Source organism: Elaeis guineensis, chromosome 13 (genome assembly GCF_000442705.2).
Source record: "Elaeis guineensis isolate ETL-2024a chromosome 13, EG11, whole genome shotgun sequence".
NCBI classification, from domain to species: Eukaryota; Viridiplantae; Streptophyta; class Magnoliopsida; order Arecales; family Arecaceae; genus Elaeis; species Elaeis guineensis.
The window spans coordinates 74345642-74366622 of NC_026005.2; the positions used below are offsets into that span (position 1 = coordinate 74345642).

Genomic DNA, 20981 nt, shown 5'->3' on the forward strand with positions numbered 1-20981 from the left:
AAAAATAATAAAAAAAAGATTTTAGCCATTATAGGCCGGGCCTAGCCCATAACGGCTTTAAATGAGCCGTGCCAGGCACGGCCCGTAACGGCCTTAAATGGACCGTGCCTGGTGCGGCCTGTAATGAACTCAAATAGGCCATGAGAGGCACAGCTCGTTTGGACTGATTTTTTTTTAAATAATAAAAAGACCAGACCATCAGGCCTGCATGCCGCCCATCAAGCTCACGGGCCACGACACGACCTGCCAGGCCCAGGGCCTAGGACCGTACTAGGCTAAGGTCCGATGTAATTAGGCTATGCCCGATATGGCCCGTTTGGTCCGTGGCCCGATGGGCCTGGGCCGAGCTGTGCCAGGCATGACCCAGTGCCCAACTCTAGCTGTTGGGCCTGACCCATGCCGCCGCTGGCCTACGCCGGCCTGTGGCCCCTTCAACAGTCCGTGGGTCGTGCCAACTACTTCCAGCCTTCTCTTATGCGTATCTTTATCGTTTGAACTCCGTACTCGTTGGAGTCTGTTTGTCATCTCGGACTTCATTCTGGACTTATTATGGATTAAATCTCGAGTTATTTTTCTCAATAGATACCTACCAGTGGGTGGTCTCGGTTCAGTAGTACATTATATTCCCATCTCAATGGTTGGCTGTCTTTTCTTCTGGCTTGATTCATTAATACATTATATTGCCGCCAGTGGGTTGTCTCGAGTCATTAGTACATTATACCAGAGCCTGTCAACCTTATGGAGCACAACCCCTCTGCTTAACACAATATTAACAAATAAGCATACATATTGCCCTTGTTGCTGTTTCTATCCATAAACAGATTCGGGCGGTCATAATTTTTCCATTGCTTGATCTACACCGACTCCACCTCTTTGAAGTTCTCCTCAAAGGCTTGATCTGCACCAACTCCACCTCTTTGAAGTTCTCCTCTAAGGCAAATGGTGTACATCAAATGTTGTACTTCCAGAGAGGTACCAGGTGCGGCGGAGAGCTCCTGGACTAGTGTGGCTGTTAGTGGGGTGGCACCGACAAAGATACTGTAGTCTCCCACCCTGGATAAGCATCATGTCACAGCTCCACCTTCAGTAGCAACTTGAGAATGGTCAGGTTGGGAGATCGGAAAGAGAGAGATGGCAAGCTATGCATCTGCATGGCAAAGAGGAGAGTCGAGATTCGCATGCTGGAGACGAGTGGCACAACTTGGTGGAAGATGTGTTCTCTAGATGTGGCCACTGGTGGCTGAGGGAAGGGAGGACATGGTGATCGTATGGGTGAAAAGGAGGGGTCACTGGGATTAAGGTGGGGAGTCGGTAGATAGGGGTGCTTGGTGAAGGGGCATCCCAGAGCAGCATTAAAGGTAAGATAAACATCTGCAGCTATGACTTAGTGAGGGAATGGCTTTCTGCTCGATGATGCATAACTTCCCTGTTTCATTCCAAGGATGCAAAAGCTTTTAGAGAAAGCACAACCTTTGACAGGAAAACCAAGGGACTTATAGGTTCTCTTCATTCAGGCTACAAGTCAATAAGCATATTTATAAGAAATGTTGCTTCTGAAGATGGGTTCTCTTCTTGTATTATGGTTTGAAATAACTTTTGAAATCAGAGGAGAATGTAAATTTATTAAGTTATAAGATAAACTAAATCCTTTGAAATACCTCAACACAGACTGCATGAGAATGAAGAAGAAAGATGAATGGGGTTGAAATAACAAGCCAATTCTTGAGATTCCTCTGCAACAGATTACCACAGTCAAATTTTGATGGGAGATCGATATCACAAATTACCACAATATCGCAACATTCAAACTGACACATTAGCTCAAAAACCAAGGGTAAAGCTTCATGCAGGCAGTGCACCAAACGTTAGGAGTTGTTGCGGCCAATCCCCTCGTCGCCGGAAACGAGCGCCTGCAAAAGAAAGTCCACACTGACCGAAGGTGGCTCCGGCAGGGACCCTCCGACGGTCAAGTCAGAGAGGAGACTAGGCAACAGTGAAAAGAAAACTAGGAGCTCAACGAAAGAGGGAGAGAGAGAAGGAGCAAGCCCAAGAGTTTCGAAGGGACCTCTAGCACTGTTGCCTTCCCCGATATATATAGTGCAGCATGGTATGGCGCCGTCATTAATGGCGCGGACAATTGAAGAATTGTCAACTCACTGAGGACTGTCAGAGTCGCCGTAAGGGTGTCAAATCGCCGTGGGACTGTCAAATCGCTAGGGTTGCCCCATGCCTTAGGCGGGATAATGCCCTTAGGCGGCAGTGCCGCATGCCGTTGTCAGGACTGACAGTTTCTGGCAGTCGTACGGCATTTGGGAGGGCTGGCCGATCATACGTCGGTACTCGGCTGCTGGGACGTCGGGTGATGATCCGACGGCACCATCGGCTGGTCTGGTGTCTTGCTTAAGTCGGACGTCGGCTGCCACCCCCGACAGTGAGTCGGTAATATGGGTCCGGCAGCTCGGTCGGTCGGGAACAGCATGGGTCGGTTCGGCCGACACACCTTCGGTTTATCCAACACACCTTCGGTCGAATATTGTCGGCAGCCGTCTGTCGGGGTCGTCGGTCGGAGTCGTCCGTCGGGGTCGGTCGGGATCGTCCGTCGGAATCGTCCGTCGGAGTCGTCCATCGGGATCGGTCCGTCGAAGTCGTTCGTCGGGATCGGTCCGTCAGAGTCGTCCGTCGGTCGTCGGTCGGGGTATCCCAACAGTTGCCCCCCCACTCCTGAGTCCGATGTCGTGTTGGCTCGCATGAATACGTAGGCGACGGCTTCGGGCGAAAGGAGTGATTTTCCGTCTCATCTTGCCTCGACTCTGGTGATCACATCAACGAACGATCCAATATCGGTCGTCCCGACTGTAGGTCGAGCATGCACGTCGGGTCGGAGATCGGCCAACCTCCGAACGTTGCTCATCGACATGATCATTCCGCAGAATCTGATAGTCGAGTAGCGTCTGACGTATTCGGATAGGATAACGATGGCAAGTCGAATATCCATTGTCCGGCCCTTGGTCGGACGTATGCATCGGGATGTATGATAAACGGTGGCAAGCCGAATATCCTTCGACCGGTCGTGACCAGTTCGCGAATGTGACTGCGGTCGTCTTGGCTTTTTGCCCTTCTTAGTCGAAGCTAAGTCGGCAAGTTAGCCAGCCGCATTAGTCGAAGCCTTTTGCCTTAAGAGGTGGGGGCCGTCGTAGATATTCCGCCCCTTCAATTTCCGTCGTAGAATCCGATGTGTCCTCGACGATCGAGACGTAGATTGAGCCGTTGGTTCGACGATTCGACGATCAGGCAAACGACGGAGTCGTAGATTCGGCGATCGATAATCGAGCCATGTTGGTCGGGGTCTTTTGCCTTCAGAGGCCGAGGCCGTCGGTTCGACGATCGGTGATCGAGCCGTTGATTCGACGATCGGTGATCGAGCCATGTTGGTCGGGGCCTTTTGCCTTCAGAGGCCGAGGCCGTCGGTTCGACGATCGGTGATCGAACCATTGATTCGGCGATCGGTGATCGAGTCATGTTGGTCGGGGCTTTTTGCCTTCAGAGGCCGAGGTCGTCGTAGATTCTCTGCTCCTTCGATCTCTATCAGGATCTGCGCACGAGGAGCGGGGAGAGGGGTGTAGGAGTCATACCTGCGATGCGTCGGTCTCAGACTCCTGCGTCGGGGCAAGACCCGTCTATCGGTGGAGGGCCTGCTGGGTTCAGCATGGGCCCGACCTTTCTTCTATTTTTCCTTTCGGCCCGTGCCTTAAGTCAGGCGCCGGTCGGAAGCTCCTTCGTCCGCACGCATGTACTTGTACGCGCGCTCCATCAATTCGACGTATATCCGGGGGAGGGTCTTATCCAAGGAGTATGTGAAACGGGACCCCCTTAGCCTCCTCTTCATGGCCGAGATAGCCATGTCTTCGTTGAGGTCCCGAACCTCAAGCGTGGCCGCATTGAATCGCATCACAAAGTGTCGTAGAGTCTCATTTTCTCTCTGCTTGAGGGAGAAAAGACTGTCCGACGTTCGTGGTGGCTTCTGACTGGTGCTGAAATGGATCACGAAGGAATGTTCGAGCTGTCCGAAGGAATGAAAACTTCCCGAACGGAGGCCGGAGTACCAGGCCCTGGCAGCTTTGCGGAGTGTGGCGGGGAAGCCGATGCAAAGATGAGCGTCGGTTGCCCTCTGAATCGTCATGAGAGCCTTGTAGCTCTCCAAGTGGTCGACTGGGTCGGTGGAGCCGTCGTAAGGCTTCACGTGTGGCACCTTGAACCGATTGGGGATCGGTTCGTCGAGGATGAGTCGGGAGAGAAGTTGGGCGGTCTGGAAGTCAACGTCGTTTGAGGACTTCTGTCCGTCCACTTGCAGCTGGGCAAGCCGACGGTCGATTTCTTCGAACTTACGTTCGTAGTCGTCGACCCGTCGGTACTGGGAGACCCCAGGAGTGGAATCTCCGGAAGAGTCCGAGAGAGAGGCGGACGGCGTTCGCGGTCGCTTCTCCTTCCTCGCTCGTTCTAGCTGGGAGGGAGAATGCCGTCGGGACCGATGGGTGTCGCACCGCGGCCGCCCCTCCTCTCTGTGGGAGCGCTGTGGCAGGTGCTCCTGCGGAGGCGACGGAGATCGATGCGGACGTCGGCGGCTGCTCCTGGAGGGCATCGGACGTGCCGCTGGTTGCCCGACCGATGATGGCGACAGCTGGACCGGCTGTTGCTGAAGGCTCTTGACCGCGTCCGTCAGCACGGTCATCTGCCGCACGATCACCGCGATCTGCGCCTCCGTGGTCACCACGGGATGCGGTGAGCTGGGTTCCACCACGGAGGGTGGAGGAGAGGCTTCTTCCCGACGGGAAGAGCGCCTCGCCGACCCGGTGACCCTCGATCGCTGAGCTCTCATCTTTGTCATCTCGAATTTTGTGGGGATAGCGTACCGTAACGTCCTGTACGTGTCACCCCCCTACCTGGTGCGCTAATCTGTTGCGGCCAATCCCCTCATCGCCTGATCGTCGGAAATGAGCGCCTGCAAAAGAAAGTCCACACTGACCGGAGGTGGCTCCGACGGGGACCTTCCGACGGTCAAGTCAGAGAGGAGACTAGGCAACAGTGAAAAAAAAACTAGGAGCTCAACGAGAGAGAGAGAGAGGGGGAGCAAGCCCAAGAGTTTCGAAGGGACCTCTAGCACTGTTGCCTTCCCCGATATATATAGTGGAGCATGGTATGGCGCCGTCATTAATGGCGCGGACAATTGAAGAATTGTCAACTCACTGAAGACTGTCAGAGTCGCCATAAGGGTGTCAAATCACCATGGGGCTGTCAAATCGCTAGGGTTGCCCCATGCCTTAGGCGGGATAATGCCCCTAGGCGGCAGTGCCGCATGCCGTTGTCAGGACTGACAGTTTCTGGCAGTCGTACGGCGTTTGGGAGGGCTGGCCGATCATACGTCGGTACTCGACTGCCGGGACGTCGGGTGATGATCCGATGGCACCATCGGCTGGTCTGGTGTTTTGCTTAAGTCGGACGTCGGCTGCCACCCCCGACAGTGAGTCGGTAATATGGGTCCGGTCGCTCGGTCGGTCGGGAACAGCATAGGTCGGTTCGGCCGACACACCTTCGGTTTATCCGACACACCTTCGGTCGGATATTGTCGGCAGCCGTCTGTCGGGGTCGTCGGTCGGAGTCGTCCGTCGGAATCGGTCGGGATCGTCCGTTGGAGTCGTCCGTCAGAGTCGTCCGTCGGGATCGATCCGTCGGAGTCGTCCGTCGGGATCAGTCCGTCGGAATCGTCCGTCGGGGTCATCCGTCGGTCGTCGATCGGGGTATCCCAACAGGAGTCATCAAAATCTTTGCATTAGCAACATTTCTTCAGAAGCAAGTACCGGCTAAAAGAACTCTGAAGATAAAATGCACCATTTTATACAGAGTTTCCAACTAGAAGACGACATACAAAGCTTGCAGTTGAATAGTATACGAACAATTATTAGCTCCCAGCATAAGAGGTTAGAACAAAAGCTCCCTAATGCTGGGCAACCATAAAAAGAACCCTGTACTTGGTAAAAAAGAGACCTGTACTTGGTAAAAGTATAAATAATCAAGAGATACATTCACAAAAAGAAAAGTGATACTCATCTGTTTGCTAGTTCATCATCATTGCATGAACTCCTCCAAACATCTCATGCTACATCAAGGTCCAACGAGTCCAAGATATTTGAGAACCACCAGAATTATATTAAATAGCAGAAACTTTTATTCACGGATCCTTCATGTATTTCTCGAAGTATTCTTAAAACTGCAAACAAACAATACATTTCCTGGCACTATCTGAATATTTATAATCTGGATCAGCCAAATCACCTGGATCCTATTTCATTATTTTCTTAAACAACCATAATGCAAACAGAAAACTAGTTGTCTTTAGATAAATTAAAAATATACTGGCTGGCCTTTATCACACTTAGTCTGCTTGATAGCTTATTCACACACAATTTGGATGCTGATAACAAATATATGATTGCCATAAGCCATGTCTAATAATTTTTACAAGACAGCATAAATGCAGCTTTCAAATGGAATGTGTAGTTTCCAGCCATGGAAACACCATTAGCCTTCTTTGGAATCACAACTAGTTTCCAAATTCCATAAATGCCCCTACTATAGAAATATCATTCTACACATACACGATTTTGTCTTTCAAATTTTTAACCTATCCAACTCTCCTTTCATCTCCATACCCTCTTGAAAATATCAAACAAATAGTAATTCTGTCAAGTTTGTGTTAAAAAAAGCCACTTATTTATGCTTAGTGGTGCTTAAAAAGATATTCTAGTGCACCTTAAAAAGATATCCTAGTGCACCAGACTCCCACAACTGCAAGGGTTCAGAAAGGATCAAATGTATGCAACCTTACCCGTGTATGGAGAGACAGTTTCTATGTTTCAGACCTATGACACCTAGGTCACAATGGAGCAATATTTCAATTGTGCTAAGGCTTGCCCTCTTATGTTTAGCATGCTTATGATAAATAATATGTTAACAACTTCCCCTACAATACTCGCATGTCTAAAACAAATTTATGTATAACTAGTTAGATGGTAACAATATTATTTTACTCATGTTCCTTGGAAGTCCAACAAATTTAAAACTTACTCCAAATGGAAGGAATACAAGACTGTGATTCATTCTGTAAGAATGAAAGCAATGTTGATTATGAAGCATCAATCTATTCCTCAAAATTGAAAGCAATGTCTACGATTCCAGATGCAAGTAATCATATATTACACATAAAGGATGTTTGAATCCATTATCTGACCCATGTATTTTGTTAAAAACAAAACTATATATCCTGATCGGAATTTTGAGAGATGCAGCCTTAACTTGAAAAAAAATTCAGATATAGCACAATGAAAAATGGTCAAACACAGGACCAAAGGTTGAAAGCACAAAATTTCTCAAAAAATGAAAGATCATAAGGGGAAAAAGATATTTGATTAGCTCCAGCAATTTATCTGTAAATAAGAGCAGTGAATCCCCGCTTATATACATAAAGATAGTTCTGTTTTCCGAACAAAAAAACAAGTTTAACCTTCCTCCTGGGGGCAAAAAGAGATCTGTACACACAAAAATTTTGAGATACAGGGTTAATCATTTAAAAGAAAGAATATGTGACATGCAAACTTATAGCATCATTCAGACATGTTTATTTGAAGCTTGCCTCACCGCACACGTTGAGGATTGTGGGTGAGGTTAGCGAGACCCCTGCATCTATAGAAGCTCATCTTAAGTCTTTTGTCTTATATGGGAAATATACCTATAGGCCTTGATTATCTCCATGACCAAGGGAATGGAGGGTTTTGTTAGCATTAGAAGTCCATACGGTGTTGCAATTCATGCGAGATGAGGTGTTGGTAGCAACAGACGGAGTTGCTGAAGGGAGGACAGAAGGGATTGCCAAACTTTATTAAAAATCCTAAAATGCACCACAAAGATATCCACCCGAAGAAAAACGGTGCAGTCCACTTTCCTCAAAAGAAACTAGTGCAGAATCTTCTCCTTGCTACCCAACATTTCCAAGGAACTAGATCTCACATCCAAAATTCCTCCATTTAGTTTGCAGGGCCCGCACATTTTTCTCATCAAACTCAATAGCAACCTTTCTGTAAAACAACATTTGAGAAAAAAGAACTACTGAGTGTCCTTATATATAAATTTTCATTTCTTACCCCTTCCCTTTCCCTCCTTAAAAATGACACAGTTTCATTGGAAAAAACAGTGTCTCCATTTTGCCAAGAACTAGGAAAAAAGAAGGAATTATAAATTCAGAACAAGACAAGCCATAGTGGTGCACCTTAATGTACTAAAGTGACTAGACTAAAACATGGGAACATTGATATTACAAAGATATGATAAAATTGAACATTATTTGGCAGCTAATTCATACTTCAAAAACTTCAGAAATCTAGAAAGTCCAAGAAAAGAAAAGAGAAGATTGTTACAGATGCAGAAGTAAAAAAATATGCTCATGTTTATAAAGCGTATTTTAAAAAAGAGTAAATTACCCTAACTCCTCTCGAGGTTTGGGATAATTACATGATCCCACCCAATGTTTCAAAAATATACACATAACCCCCTGGTCAAATATAAATATTTAAAATTTGAAAAATAAAAAAATTATAAGATATCTTAAGACCCAAATAGATTATATAGTTGATGATATTAGTAAAAATTATCAAATAGATTGGTAGTTTATTTAATAGAAAAAACTTCGTAGGGGGTTATGTGTCATGTGTATAGCAAAAGTTAGGTAGTAAAATATATATTTCCAAAATGTTGGGTGGGAATCTGTAATTACCTCAAACTTTGAGGGAGGTCATTGTAATTTATCCTTTAAAAAATAATACCATGAAACCAAGCAATATATACCAATAAAAAAAAATCAAATATAGAATATACAAAAGACCATACATCAATAACTAGGAGGGTGTAAGCTCACAAGGCCAAATTAAAAATTTCCCATCTGCTAAAAATTAGTGACTAACTGCATCAGGAATATCCAATGGTAAATGTTTACATAATTGACTTTGCATATGAACAACATAAGCAAATGCAAAGCTATGATATAAAGAAGCAGAACTTGACAGTTTTTTTTTTTCTGTCCTAAATAATTAGTATCAAAATGAAATAAGAAGGAACTGACAGGAAGTAAAAATAATGCAAGCAGAGGCACCACCAACAACGTGATTGCAAACCTGTAAGCCATCAGAAAGACTAATCCATGATAGAAGTATTCCCTGATCATCACTTCTGTCATTAACTCAATGTATTAAATAGTTCTTTGAAGAAAAAAAATTTTGAACAGGAAAGCAACATTTTTGTGCCAGAGTTTCTTGTGTTATAGGGGTTCAGATAAATTGAACAAGTGTATTACCACAATTTATCACATGCAAACAGTGGAAATAGGTGAAATAACCACCCATCATCATTGGCAGACATCAAAATATGGTGAATTAAGTGAACGAGACCTCATTTCTGAGTCCATTAAATTATAGCAATATTGATCCAGCTCTTTGCCAACATAGGAGTTCCGACATTGACCATAAAGATCAGTGTTTTTATAGAGATGGAATTGTTCTTCATCTATACAACATCCCTAAGATTGAAATAACTCTGCATTAGAAGTTGTCTTACGATTCAAAAACCTGAGGTTGCACTAGAGATGAACAGGCTTTTCACCTATCAAGCAATTTACAAGAAACAAATATCTTTGATTCAGCACTATTCAACTGATTAAGTTCAGATTCTCCATATCACTTTGCTTACAAAATCCCATAACCCATGTCACAATCTTGTTTTGTGTGTATATGATCCATTCACTCATTCACGTTATGCCTTTTTCATTCATGCTTTTCAGTTTTAAAGTTTCAGATGCTCTTGAATTTTAAAATTTGGGTTTGGCATTGGGCTCATATTTAATTTTGTAATAGTAAATGCCATGGAATTTTTACATAAGCTTCAACCAGCTTCTATGTGCTTATTGGGACTAATGTATTTCTTGACTCAGGAGTTTGCTTAGTTTTTGGAGATCCTTTGCTCATTTTTCAGTCTTCTAGAGTCCAGACTTGCTTAATCCCATCCCTCTTCACTCTCCAAGGAGTTGATTTAACTTTCTTAAGCATAATGGTGTGCCCTTGGGTATTACTTTATCTTCTTAGGATGGCTATGTTTTTGCTTCTTGTTGGATACTTTTTCTGCATAATTTAACATTTTTTTGGTTAATTCTAATATGTGTTAGACCACAGAAACCATGAGTAAAACAGCTCTTGGCAATATTCATGTACAGTTGACAAAGATTTAATGGCCTAATTTTCTTACTTGCGGCATACCCTTTACTTTGATCTGATATTTCATTTTTTGGCATCCAACAAATATGTGGGCAAATTGGCATTGGAGCAGTGCTGATCCAACCACTAGGGCAGCTCTATCCTTCATAATCTTAATCATACATATTCTTGTTATTTTCTCATGCATTTAACTCAATGTTTCACACTATACTGATTTCATTCTCCAGGTCAACTGCTTCACTCTACTTTAAGAATTAGGGGTTAATAATATCCTTTCATGACTACGCAGAATATCAACTTGAGCCCTCAACTCAAATAATATTGATCATGGTGCAATTTGCATTATCACATTACATGCCTTCATTCACCTAAACCTTCCCAACTTTCTTATTAGAAGCTGCACTATGGCTTTCATTTGAATAAGTACTAGAATGTCTTGATATAGATGGTACTTGAGAGAAAGAAAATGAAATGGCTTGGAACATCAAAGGAAGGCCTGAATAGGAATGCCTGGCAAAGGGGATTCATAATGCTAACCCCAAATAGCCGGGACAAGCTTGATAACTATAGTCACACTTATCAAGCTATCATGATATCGTGCTCCCACACTGCCAAAATGTTAAATCATGTCTTTGTCAATAAAAAACATCTATTATGTTGGTGACTTTACTTTAGCCGGCCTTCTCTCTCATACCAAATTGATATTCTTTAAAGGGACTGGAACTATCTTTTTCCTTTGCCCTACCTTTTTTTCTTGGTGCTCTCTACCTCTTCCTAGGAGTATAGGTGGGCTGGAAATGGGCTCGAGCTAGTCCGAGGCCCATCGGGTCAGGCTGACTTCAAATCGGCCTACAAGCTAGGCCCGAAAGAGTTTAGATTGGATTTGGGTTTAATGTAGAGCCCATTTGTTTTTGGACCAGGCTCGAGTATATCATTGGCCTGACCGACCCAACCCGAGCCCGAGCCCGAGCCAAAACGTGCTCGAATTCGGCCTAGACCCATTTATTCTTGCATGTTGTTATTTGGAGAGAATGATGGGGAAGGATAGATTAGAATGGGTTTAGTAGAGAATAATGTGTCATGTGTCATTTACTAGTGTTATAGGAGGAGCCCAATTTTTGGCTAAGCCCATTTACTTATGAAGCAACAGTATAAAATACAAACTTTAATCAGGTTCAAGCTAAATCAATGTTTGGCCCAAACGGGTTATTTTGGGCCACCCCAATTAGGTTCGAGTCAGGCTCAAGTATCGATTATCAAAAATTTTCAGATGTAAGGCCGGACCAAACCCCCCCCCCCAAAAAAAAAAAAAAAAAAATCTCAAGCTAGGTTCTTGTGGGGGAATGGCCCAGCCCGGCCCACTTCCAACCATAAGTATAGAGTGCAAGTGGTAGTAAGAGATATTGCCTATTCATCGTGATACATGACTTCATAAGCTTCACAATTTACAATGGGTAAATTATTATCAATGTTTTTTTTACAAATATTATCAGTTGAAAATCAGTAAAAAGAGAAAAAAGATGCAGGGATATTCCTCATTCAAAACAACAGCCATATATTTGCATAAGGGAGAACACAAGTAATTCTAACCCTATCCCCCCCCCCCCCTCAAACACAAAAAAAAAAAAAGAAGGGAAAAAAGAAGAAAAAACTGTTAGATGTTATATCAATATCTTGCTGATGCATAATAGCAGAAATCAGCTATCAGCTGTAATCAGCATTAAGATTTTGCATATATTGTAGCATAACCATGATATAAGTACAAAAAATGCAATGAACTTGCAAAACATATATCTCCTTGTTATATGAGTTGCTTCCATTGAGTGACTGAAAAGAATGGACATTTGCCCTAAGGACCTGGTAGCTCAGTAGATTGTCATAAAACTAGGAGATGCAAGAATACAAGAAACACTTGTAAGTTTGAATGAAAATAATCCATACAAGAACAGATTATGAGGATATACACATAAGATTGAAAAAGGTAACAAACTATCTAGGCTGGCATGCTTTGAAGAGCACCATCCAACTAACCTACAAATTTGGAAAAAAATAATCATGACTTTGTAGGAGTTGATGGAAGAAGATCAAAGTTGAAAAAATTTAGAATCTTACGGTCAGAGCCATCTTGAGGTGGGTTCAGACCAGATCCACGAAGAGTAACAGCAGGCAGCAAGTCATAGCACTGTTTGGCTAACCTGATGCAATCCAACCAGTGTAACACCTCTGCATTTGGATCCCTTCCACCACCACATCCCTCACTGTAATCTGTAGCATCCCCTATAATGGTAATCCTCCCCCTGACTCTAACTAGCTCCCCCAGCTGAACTATCTCAGACTGCTTCAGTGTCATCTCAGCCATAAGATCGAGATCAGATGAACCACCATGGGAAGTGAGGCAATAGTGGTTGAGCCAGAGGATGCAGGAATGCACCCGCTCCCATCGTCCACCAAGAACCTCAGAAATTTGTCCTTGCGCTCATGGCTCACAACCACACCTACAGTCTCAGCACGAGATATGGGCCTGCCCTTCCGGGTGAAGCAGGGAGGTTTTGAAGGCCAGACAGTTAAGGAGAGGAGATCAGAGGCCAGAAGCTTCACATGAACTGTTTGGATTGGATCATAGTAGTAGACTTGATTTGTTCAGGATCTGAGACAAAAATCAAGTTCTTATAATGATAATAAGAAGTATTCTAAATCATATACACACATATATGTAAAGATGCTAAGAAAGAAGAGTTCAAAACAATAAAGAAGAAAACAGAGAATGACAGAGAGAGGGTTGGACTGCTCACTGTTGAAACTAAGAGGACTTCTTTTTTCTTTTGTGCAAAGCATGAAGAGGCAATTCAATGCAAAAAAAAGAGGGACTCTGAATTTAGAGCCAAAAATCAAATATCAAATTATCCAGAAGAAAAACATTTATTTATAACCAAAGTAGAATTAAATGTTTTATTCCACAAAACACAGAGTGATGCAAGGGACGATAGAACTTGACGAGTCAATGCAACATAGACCTGGTGTGAAATTTGCTAATTAGAATTATCCATACATTTATATATGCTAAAAGCCAATGCAACACATGACAGTTGACCACCAACTAAACAAAAAGTAGTTGATACAATTTGATACGTGATCTTGAGTCAAAGTTTAAAAGAAAAGACTGAATAAATAGATATTTGGAAATGTCATCAGAGTGCAGTCTTCATTGTAACCACTTACAACCCAACCCGGCAAGTCGAACAATCCAGTGGACAGCCCGAGTGGTTAGTGCTGACTGTTATAACCATTACTTAGATTAAAGTGAAGAGAACAAAAAACAATGTATAAATTATAACTTAAATTTTACATAATCTATTGGCCACTCTTTTCCAAAGATCAATTTATAACTAAGATGCTGAACTTTGACCCTTTCATTTTTTCAATTAAACTGGGTTTTGTGTGCCAAACTACTGTTTCACCAAAAGAAAAAAGAAAAAAAAATGAACTCTGAAACCCCAAAGCTATTCCCCCATTTCCCAAACTCAAACGAAAGAAAGAGAAGTTAAATCACATGAAAAGCTCTATGGAAACATCTCCACGTACATAAAAAAATGTATCAACTATCTAAATCTCATGAACTACAAGCATATATTAATCTATATATAAACCAGAACACAACTACTTCCAAAATGGTGAATTAGATAGGGCAATGGAGGAGATAATACCTTATCCGATGTTCTCGGCGGAAGACCTGTGAAACCCAAGCTAAAATTTGATTCTCGCAGTCAAAATCCCAAGCTAAACTTTGCGAAAGTTGGGGAAGACGAAGAGCGATTTTGATGTTCTTTTAAAAACCCTAGGGCTTGCGTTGGTAGCGGGAACCTTCACCCTATCTTCCGGCCCGACCGCGACCTGTCGGACCGGAAACCCTGTAAACCGGACCCATCCCCCGGTCCGATTCTCTCTCTCTCTCGTCCTTTGATGATCAAGCAAACCAACATCCAATGTCTTATAAAAGTTTTAAACAAATAGAAAGAATGATTTTATTTTATCCAATCATCTAAAGGTTAACTCTCTTTTGATCAAACATTGAGGTTGAATATATTTTAGAAACTCAAAAAAATTTAAAGAACGCCATATTTTTAGAATTGCAACCTTTCTCAAATAAACAACCCCTAAATTAATTCATTTAGGAGTTGAGATATGGTAGCCTCTACATACTTATAAACATATTGTGGTCATCTTTTTAATATATATTAAGAATTATATTATTTTTCAATGTATAAATATTTATTTTTATTCTTTAAATTATTTAGATTTTTTTGGGTCAATGTTTGCTAGTTTGACCTCCCGGTGGGGCCAAAGATCTTCTTGTCTAGCCAGATGTTTAGTTCAGCTTCTGGATATTATGATTATGGCTCTGGAGATCAAAAGGCTTGGTTCAATATGTCCCAATTGAGGTGGCTAGCAAGTGTCAAGTGACCAGTTTGGGAAGCACTAGAGAAAGCATAGGAGGAACTTGGAAAAGAATTAAGAATAATAGAAGATAATATGTGCTAACTTGATAAACTACTAAATCAGGACATGATCCGAAAATTAGAACCAAAACTTTATCAAATTGGTTTGAAGATGAATCAATACTAATTGTAACTCATTTGTCTTTCGATATATTTATTATTTTTTGAAAAAAAATAATTTATTATTTAAAAAATATGTAGAAAATTTTGATTTTTAGATCAAATTTGCATAAATAAACTCCACATCTCTAAATATGTCCAAAAAATAAAAATAAAAATAAAAACTGTCAAATGACCAAGCTACTCAAAAGTTAGAAATAAACTTGACATCTTTATTTTTTTAAAAAAAAATATTAGATTATTTATATCTATCTTATAATTTATGATTTTCTCACTTAAATCAAATTTTATTAAAATCCATCTTATACTTATTTGCGAATTAAGCCACACACATGGTACACATAAAAGTTTTACTCAGGTATAGAAGTAGTGTTATAAATCAGATTGAGATTTAGCCTGGGACAAATTAAGCCTCATTTTGAACCCAGTCCTCTGCCACCACACATTGAATTTTAAATCCTTCAAATTTAGGAAAAATAGTGATGTGATAGATGCTTTTGCAGAGGATCCCCATGTGTTTCTTATGTCCCCTAGTTTTTCGCCTGTTCTCCCTCTGGTTTCTTTTATGAGAATTGATAACCTAGACTGTGCTTCTGATCTGAAAATAAAGCAGGGGGGGAGCATCTTGCCACCTCCCATTTTCAATCAAAAGAAAGAAAGGGGGCCCTAGACTGATGGTAATGCAACATCACTATATCAATATGAATTGGCTAATAAGTTAGCCTAAAAAAAGAGAACTACGCAGTTTTCAATCTTCATATCTCAAACAACAGAAACTTTTTGGAGGGGCTAGGTATATGCACCCATAATAATCTGTCTACATATTAAAAAAGTGATCTAAGATAAATCATGAATGCTGGTTTTGTATGTTTGAAATGTTGAACACAGTTTTTACAAAGATATGTCCTTATGCACTATCTTTCTTTTTCTTGCATTAGATATAGAACATGGATACATCAAGTTGTTTATAACAACCCCCATATTTTAAATAGGAGCCAACCACAATAGCTGGCCTCAAAAAAATTGAAGGTATATTTGGTTAGTAAGAGTTTGGCCCGAGAATAGAATAGAAACAATGGCTCTTATTCCTTCCATTTGGTTGGAGCCAGCGGACTGCTCGAAGTCTCCTAAAAAGGGCCCCCAAGTCAAATAGCTTGACAAATAAGATTCTGACCACCACTCCAAAATCGATACAGAGTAAGACTTTGGATGCTTCCCCATACCTTTAAGATTCGTACTATCAAAGATTGATGAAGGACCATGGTATGTTTCAGAGAGAAATTCAATAGTGAACAAAGATGAGAAGAATCCTGACATTGACATTCGGTGAAAAAAAGATTACTGCACAATAGAAATTAGTTGTAATTGAGAGAGAATCCTTAAATTTTTATCAATATCTTCATCCGCCATCAACCATATTTTGTGATTGTAATATATGATAATCTAAATCATTTCCTTTTTTAATATCAATTGGAGGCAAAATAATAATTGTCACAAAGCCTAGTTAGAAAAAATTTTTGAAAAAAAAAATTGTCGAATAGAAATATATATTCCAAATGAATTAAATTTAGAAAAAAATGATTGACTATCAAAAATATGCAAATTAAACTTTACAAAGATCTCGTTTCCCATGTATTGTTCTCAATAAAATTTTGCAGCGGTAGTGAGGGCGATTTTTTTCTCCCTTCTACAATTTTTTTTTCTTTTTTTTTGTATAATGGTCTTCTCAATAACCATTGCAACAGGACAATGGCACCATTAATATAAGATAATTATATTTGCTTCTGTCCTTATACATTTCATGAATATAATTTAGCAGGAAGATATATTTGTCTTAGAGAGGATTTGTTGGCAAAATTTTATTTTGTGGAAGGCACTACATCAATATGTATGTGATGCACCATCCATAACCCTCCAAACTCATCATGGCTATCCATATACCCATTGCCATCATGAGTTTGTGGTGTTGCAAAATGATGCATCACATATTCTTTCATGCAGTATCATATGCATATAACCATTTCTTATTATGACTAAGCAATGAAAACAACATAAAATAAACCTTTCTAAGAGAAGGCTGGTTGTTTTCCCCCAATCTATAACATATTTTTGGATTGGGGGTACACGAGGTTCATAAGGAGAAGAGAGGAGAGGGAAGGTAAAGAATGAATCTCTATTTGGTAAAATTTTTTGAGAAATAAAAGAAGAGAAGAAGGATCCTCTCAACCCCTCCGTACCCCTCGCTTACTCAATTTTTTGTACTCTCCATTTGGGTATAATGGAGGGGAAGGTTCACGATTAAGTTTTATTTTTCTAACTTATCCTTAATAAAATTTAAAATTATAACTAGACCATTATATACTCTATTTTCCAACCGCTCTTTTGCTCTTCGCACAACTCAAAAATCCTACAGCCCTCCCTTCGCTCACAGGCCGCTCCTTCTTACGTAAATCCAGATATCACAATCTTTGAAAGGTAGATTTCAATGATAGAGATTCAAAATCTGCCAGTGTCTGAGCTAACGACAATCTCTCAACAGATCTAGATTTTTTTTTAATGTAGAGATCTAAAATATTTGTTTTAAGAGCTAATATTTTATTTTATCTAAAATATTTTTGATCTTCTATTTCTTTTTTCCTCAAGTTGATTTTTTTCTGTAATCGCATGACAACATTTCGATGCCATTGATATGATGATAAATTTGCTGAAAAAAATTGTTGATTAAGAAAAAATCAGACTACAATTATCTGATCAACGGTAATAATTCTTCCAATTCATTTGTTAATTGGCCATCTTGTTTCTCTTTTTATGAATCTTTATAGAATTTTCTTTAAGTAAAATAGTTTTAATCTGTTCTCTAAATTTTTCAATCCTTTTGTCTAAAAAATATGTATTTTGGAACCTATGTATAATAACCGATGCTCTGGACTAAGAGGGAAGAAGGAAGCATGGTAAGGTGCACCGAGATAAAAGATGAATCTACATGTCTGCTTGCTTTGATACTCTTAGGCGTTGATCTAGTGGGTCTGGATTCAACTAACATTCATTATATCAAAATCTTATTATTTTTTTGTAACATAACATTAATCTTATGGTTTCTTTGTAACATAATATCAAAATCAAGATTTTTTTTTCCCGAAAAACATAATAACATGAGTGTAATATTAATTTGAAAATGATTTAATGTATAACTCATCTATCTCTTGAATTTATTACATTATAAAAGTGGTGCTGCATTTTTTTTGTACCATATCTTGAGTTTATATTGACATCTCATTGAAAGGTCATGTATTTGCTACTTATTGAAGCTTCACGCATACTTGTTTTGTCACAAGTCTAGCTCATAAAGTGCTTTATCTCTTATGTCCAAGTTAATGCCAACTTCTAGTCAATTGCTTACACTTCACAGGCTGCTGAAGAGGCACTCAGGACTCTGAAAGCAACACACAGTTCACAAAAGCAAATTTCAAATTCATCAAGATAATAGTCTCATCATTGTTCTTCAATCCTGTACAGATTTGGACATTTTAGCTCTCCCTGATAGATTGTAAGAACAAATAGTATCAATTGATGGCAAGCAAGTTCTACATTTTGAAATTTAATTACTAACATCAAACAACAGTTCTATACCTTCTGTAAGTGTACAGACTTTTCTTTAATACCTTAATTGAGTGAAAACAAGTGAAAATACAAAAGTTGTCATCATTTTTGATGTTTAAAGGTATAATTAATCTTCTGATTAAGCTTAGTTGGGGGGATGCTATTATTCATATGATATAGATATAAGAATATAGGTTTGACAAATTGGTCTTCTCTGCATTGTTACATTGATGATAGTTATGATTCCCTTTATTTGCTATAAGTTTATTTCGTGGTGGATTCTTTAAAACATAGCTCATATCAATGATGATGAGCTTCTTAATTTACAGCAATTGCATCATATGGCTGTGGCACAAGTTGTTTCACTACAACAAAATAGGATATTAGCGATGAAAAAAATTATTACTAATAATAAATTATCGTCGCTAATAGTTATAGCGATGAAATTATCATCGCTAATATTTGATCCCAAATAATGAAGTCATTGATAATTTTTAACGATGAAAAATAAAATTTTCATCATCAATAATTGATATTATCGATGAAAAATTTTTATCGTTAAAAAAATTATTTTTTTAAAAACTATTATAATAAAAAATTTTAATCATAAAAAAAGATAATTTATGATGAACTATTACGTCGCTAATAAGAAAATAATTATTTATGATAATATTATTCATCACTATTAACTTAATTAATTTTTTTTATAAAAATAAATTTAAAAAAATATTAGCGACGTAAATTTTTATACAAATATGATAATTTTTGATGTAAATTTTTATCACTAATAAATTATCAATTATTTATGATAAAAATATTTTTATCATTATTAATTTAATTAAAAATTTTTATAAAAATTAAATTTAAAAAAATATTAGCGATATAAATTTTTCATCACAAATAAGATAATTTTTGACGTAAATTTTTATCGCTAATAATTATTTACAATAAAAATATTTTATCATTATTAATTTAATTAAAAATTTTATAAAAATTAAATTTAAAAAATATTAGCGATGTACATTTTACATCGCAAATATAATAATTTTGGACATAAATTTTATTAGTAATAAATTTTTAATTATTTATGATAAAAAATTTTTATCATTATTAATTTAATATAAAATTTTGATATTTTTAAATTTATTAAAAAATTATTTACGATCAATTTTTCATCACTAATCTATTTTTTGCCAACCAATATTTCATCAAAAATAATTTTATTGCTAATAATTTATACATATTTTTTTAAAAAATAATTTATAGATATATATTTAATTTATATTTATAATATTTTTATAAATTAAAAATAAAAATAAAAAAAAATTCACACAATAAATCTATAAATAAATTTTATCATTTTATTATATTAAATTAAAATTATAAAAATTTAAAATAAAAATAAAAAGCTATACAAATAGACCGTCAAGTGTTGGCATTTGCAGAAGGAGAACGGACTAGGGAAGGAGAGCACTCGGATGAGCTCGGACGGCCTGCTGCTGCCTCATCAGCTGCATCATCTGCTCATCTGTGCTATCCGCTCCATCATCTGGATTTGAAGCTACTGATACTCGTCAACGTGTGCAGTCAACTCATCAGCTCGCTGCTCAGCCTGCCTCTACACCTTCGTCAGTCGAGCATCGCAGGCAGTATGGATGTCAGTCCTGGACAAGTGTGAGGATGAGGATCAGTGATCCCATGCCCTAGATCCCTAACATAACAAGATTCATACCAAGCATCTGATCACAGATCTCGTCATCTGTAGGTGCAGTCGAGCCTTCAGAGGTAGGTTGAGATCTGATGTATATCATACAATCCTGAAAATTAAAGTTATAACTATTTTAATTTCGTACTGAAAATTAAACTGTGAATAAAAAAATAATTAAAAAAATTTATAAAAAGCTCCTGGCTCTCCATCGTCTACTTTCCTAACCGTCGCTGGTGGGTCCGCTGGTAGATATCGATCCTATCAGGAAGCTCGCCACTCTCTGTATCTCTCTACAATTTGAGAATAATTAATTAAAATTTTTAAATAGTTAGAAAGTTAAAATATACTAATTAAAAATTACTTACCTTCTACTCTATGTGACAAGCGAACGACCTCGAACTCCCACAATGCGATAGGATCTGTCTCGCCTGATTCATGACATTCTGAGCACATCTTCTCTGTATAGTTAGCAGTCAAATTAGTAGGTAACAAACTAAATTTAAGAATAAATAATTCAATCATTAAACTCTTAAAAAAAATTTGGATGTATAACCTGATATGTCGAATTCTCATAATACCGACATATGAGAGCTGAATCATCCATAGTGATGCTGTCATAGGGCCACTGCCATGCTGCCTCCACACCATGATCCTGCATCACATGATACCAATGCTGATAGATGCGATGGTGATATTCCTTGAAATGCAAAGATAAATGAGCATCCACAGCTCGCCACACGCGAT

The 20981-nt window shown here is 39.3% G+C and overlaps 2 protein-coding genes and 2 non-coding genes across 4 annotated transcripts; 2 read left to right on the top strand and 2 right to left on the bottom strand.

Annotated features, from left to right (window-relative positions):
- Nucleotides 1-296: 296 nt before the first annotated feature.
- On the bottom strand, nt 297-4885 carry LOC140853220 (uncharacterized). The gene is made up of 2 exons (XM_073247381.1): nt 1659-4885; nt 297-1426 (listed from the first exon to the last, which is right to left on the bottom strand). The coding sequence occupies exon 1, from the start codon at nt 4883-4885 to the stop codon at nt 3749-3751; it is 1137 nt and encodes a 378-aa protein (XP_073103482.1). The 3' UTR covers nt 297-1426; nt 1659-3748.
- Nucleotides 4676-20690, bottom strand: LOC109506511 (CST complex subunit STN1). Its single transcript, XM_073247264.1, is given in 7 exon segments — nt 4676-7583; nt 12426-12554; nt 12557-12591; nt 12593-12737; nt 12740-12934; nt 12937-12960; nt 20603-20690. Coding segments are annotated over 7 exon segments (837 nt in total). The 3' UTR covers nt 4676-7362.
- On the top strand, nt 17612-17686 carry LOC140853546 (small nucleolar RNA Z155). Its single transcript, XR_012136616.1, has one exon. It is a non-coding gene; the product is annotated as a small nucleolar RNA Z155 (small nucleolar RNA).
- Nucleotides 17865-17974, top strand: LOC114914061 (small nucleolar RNA snoR100). The gene has a single exon (XR_003800494.2). It is a non-coding gene; the product is annotated as a small nucleolar RNA snoR100 (small nucleolar RNA).
- Nucleotides 20691-20981: the final 291 nt, after the last annotated feature.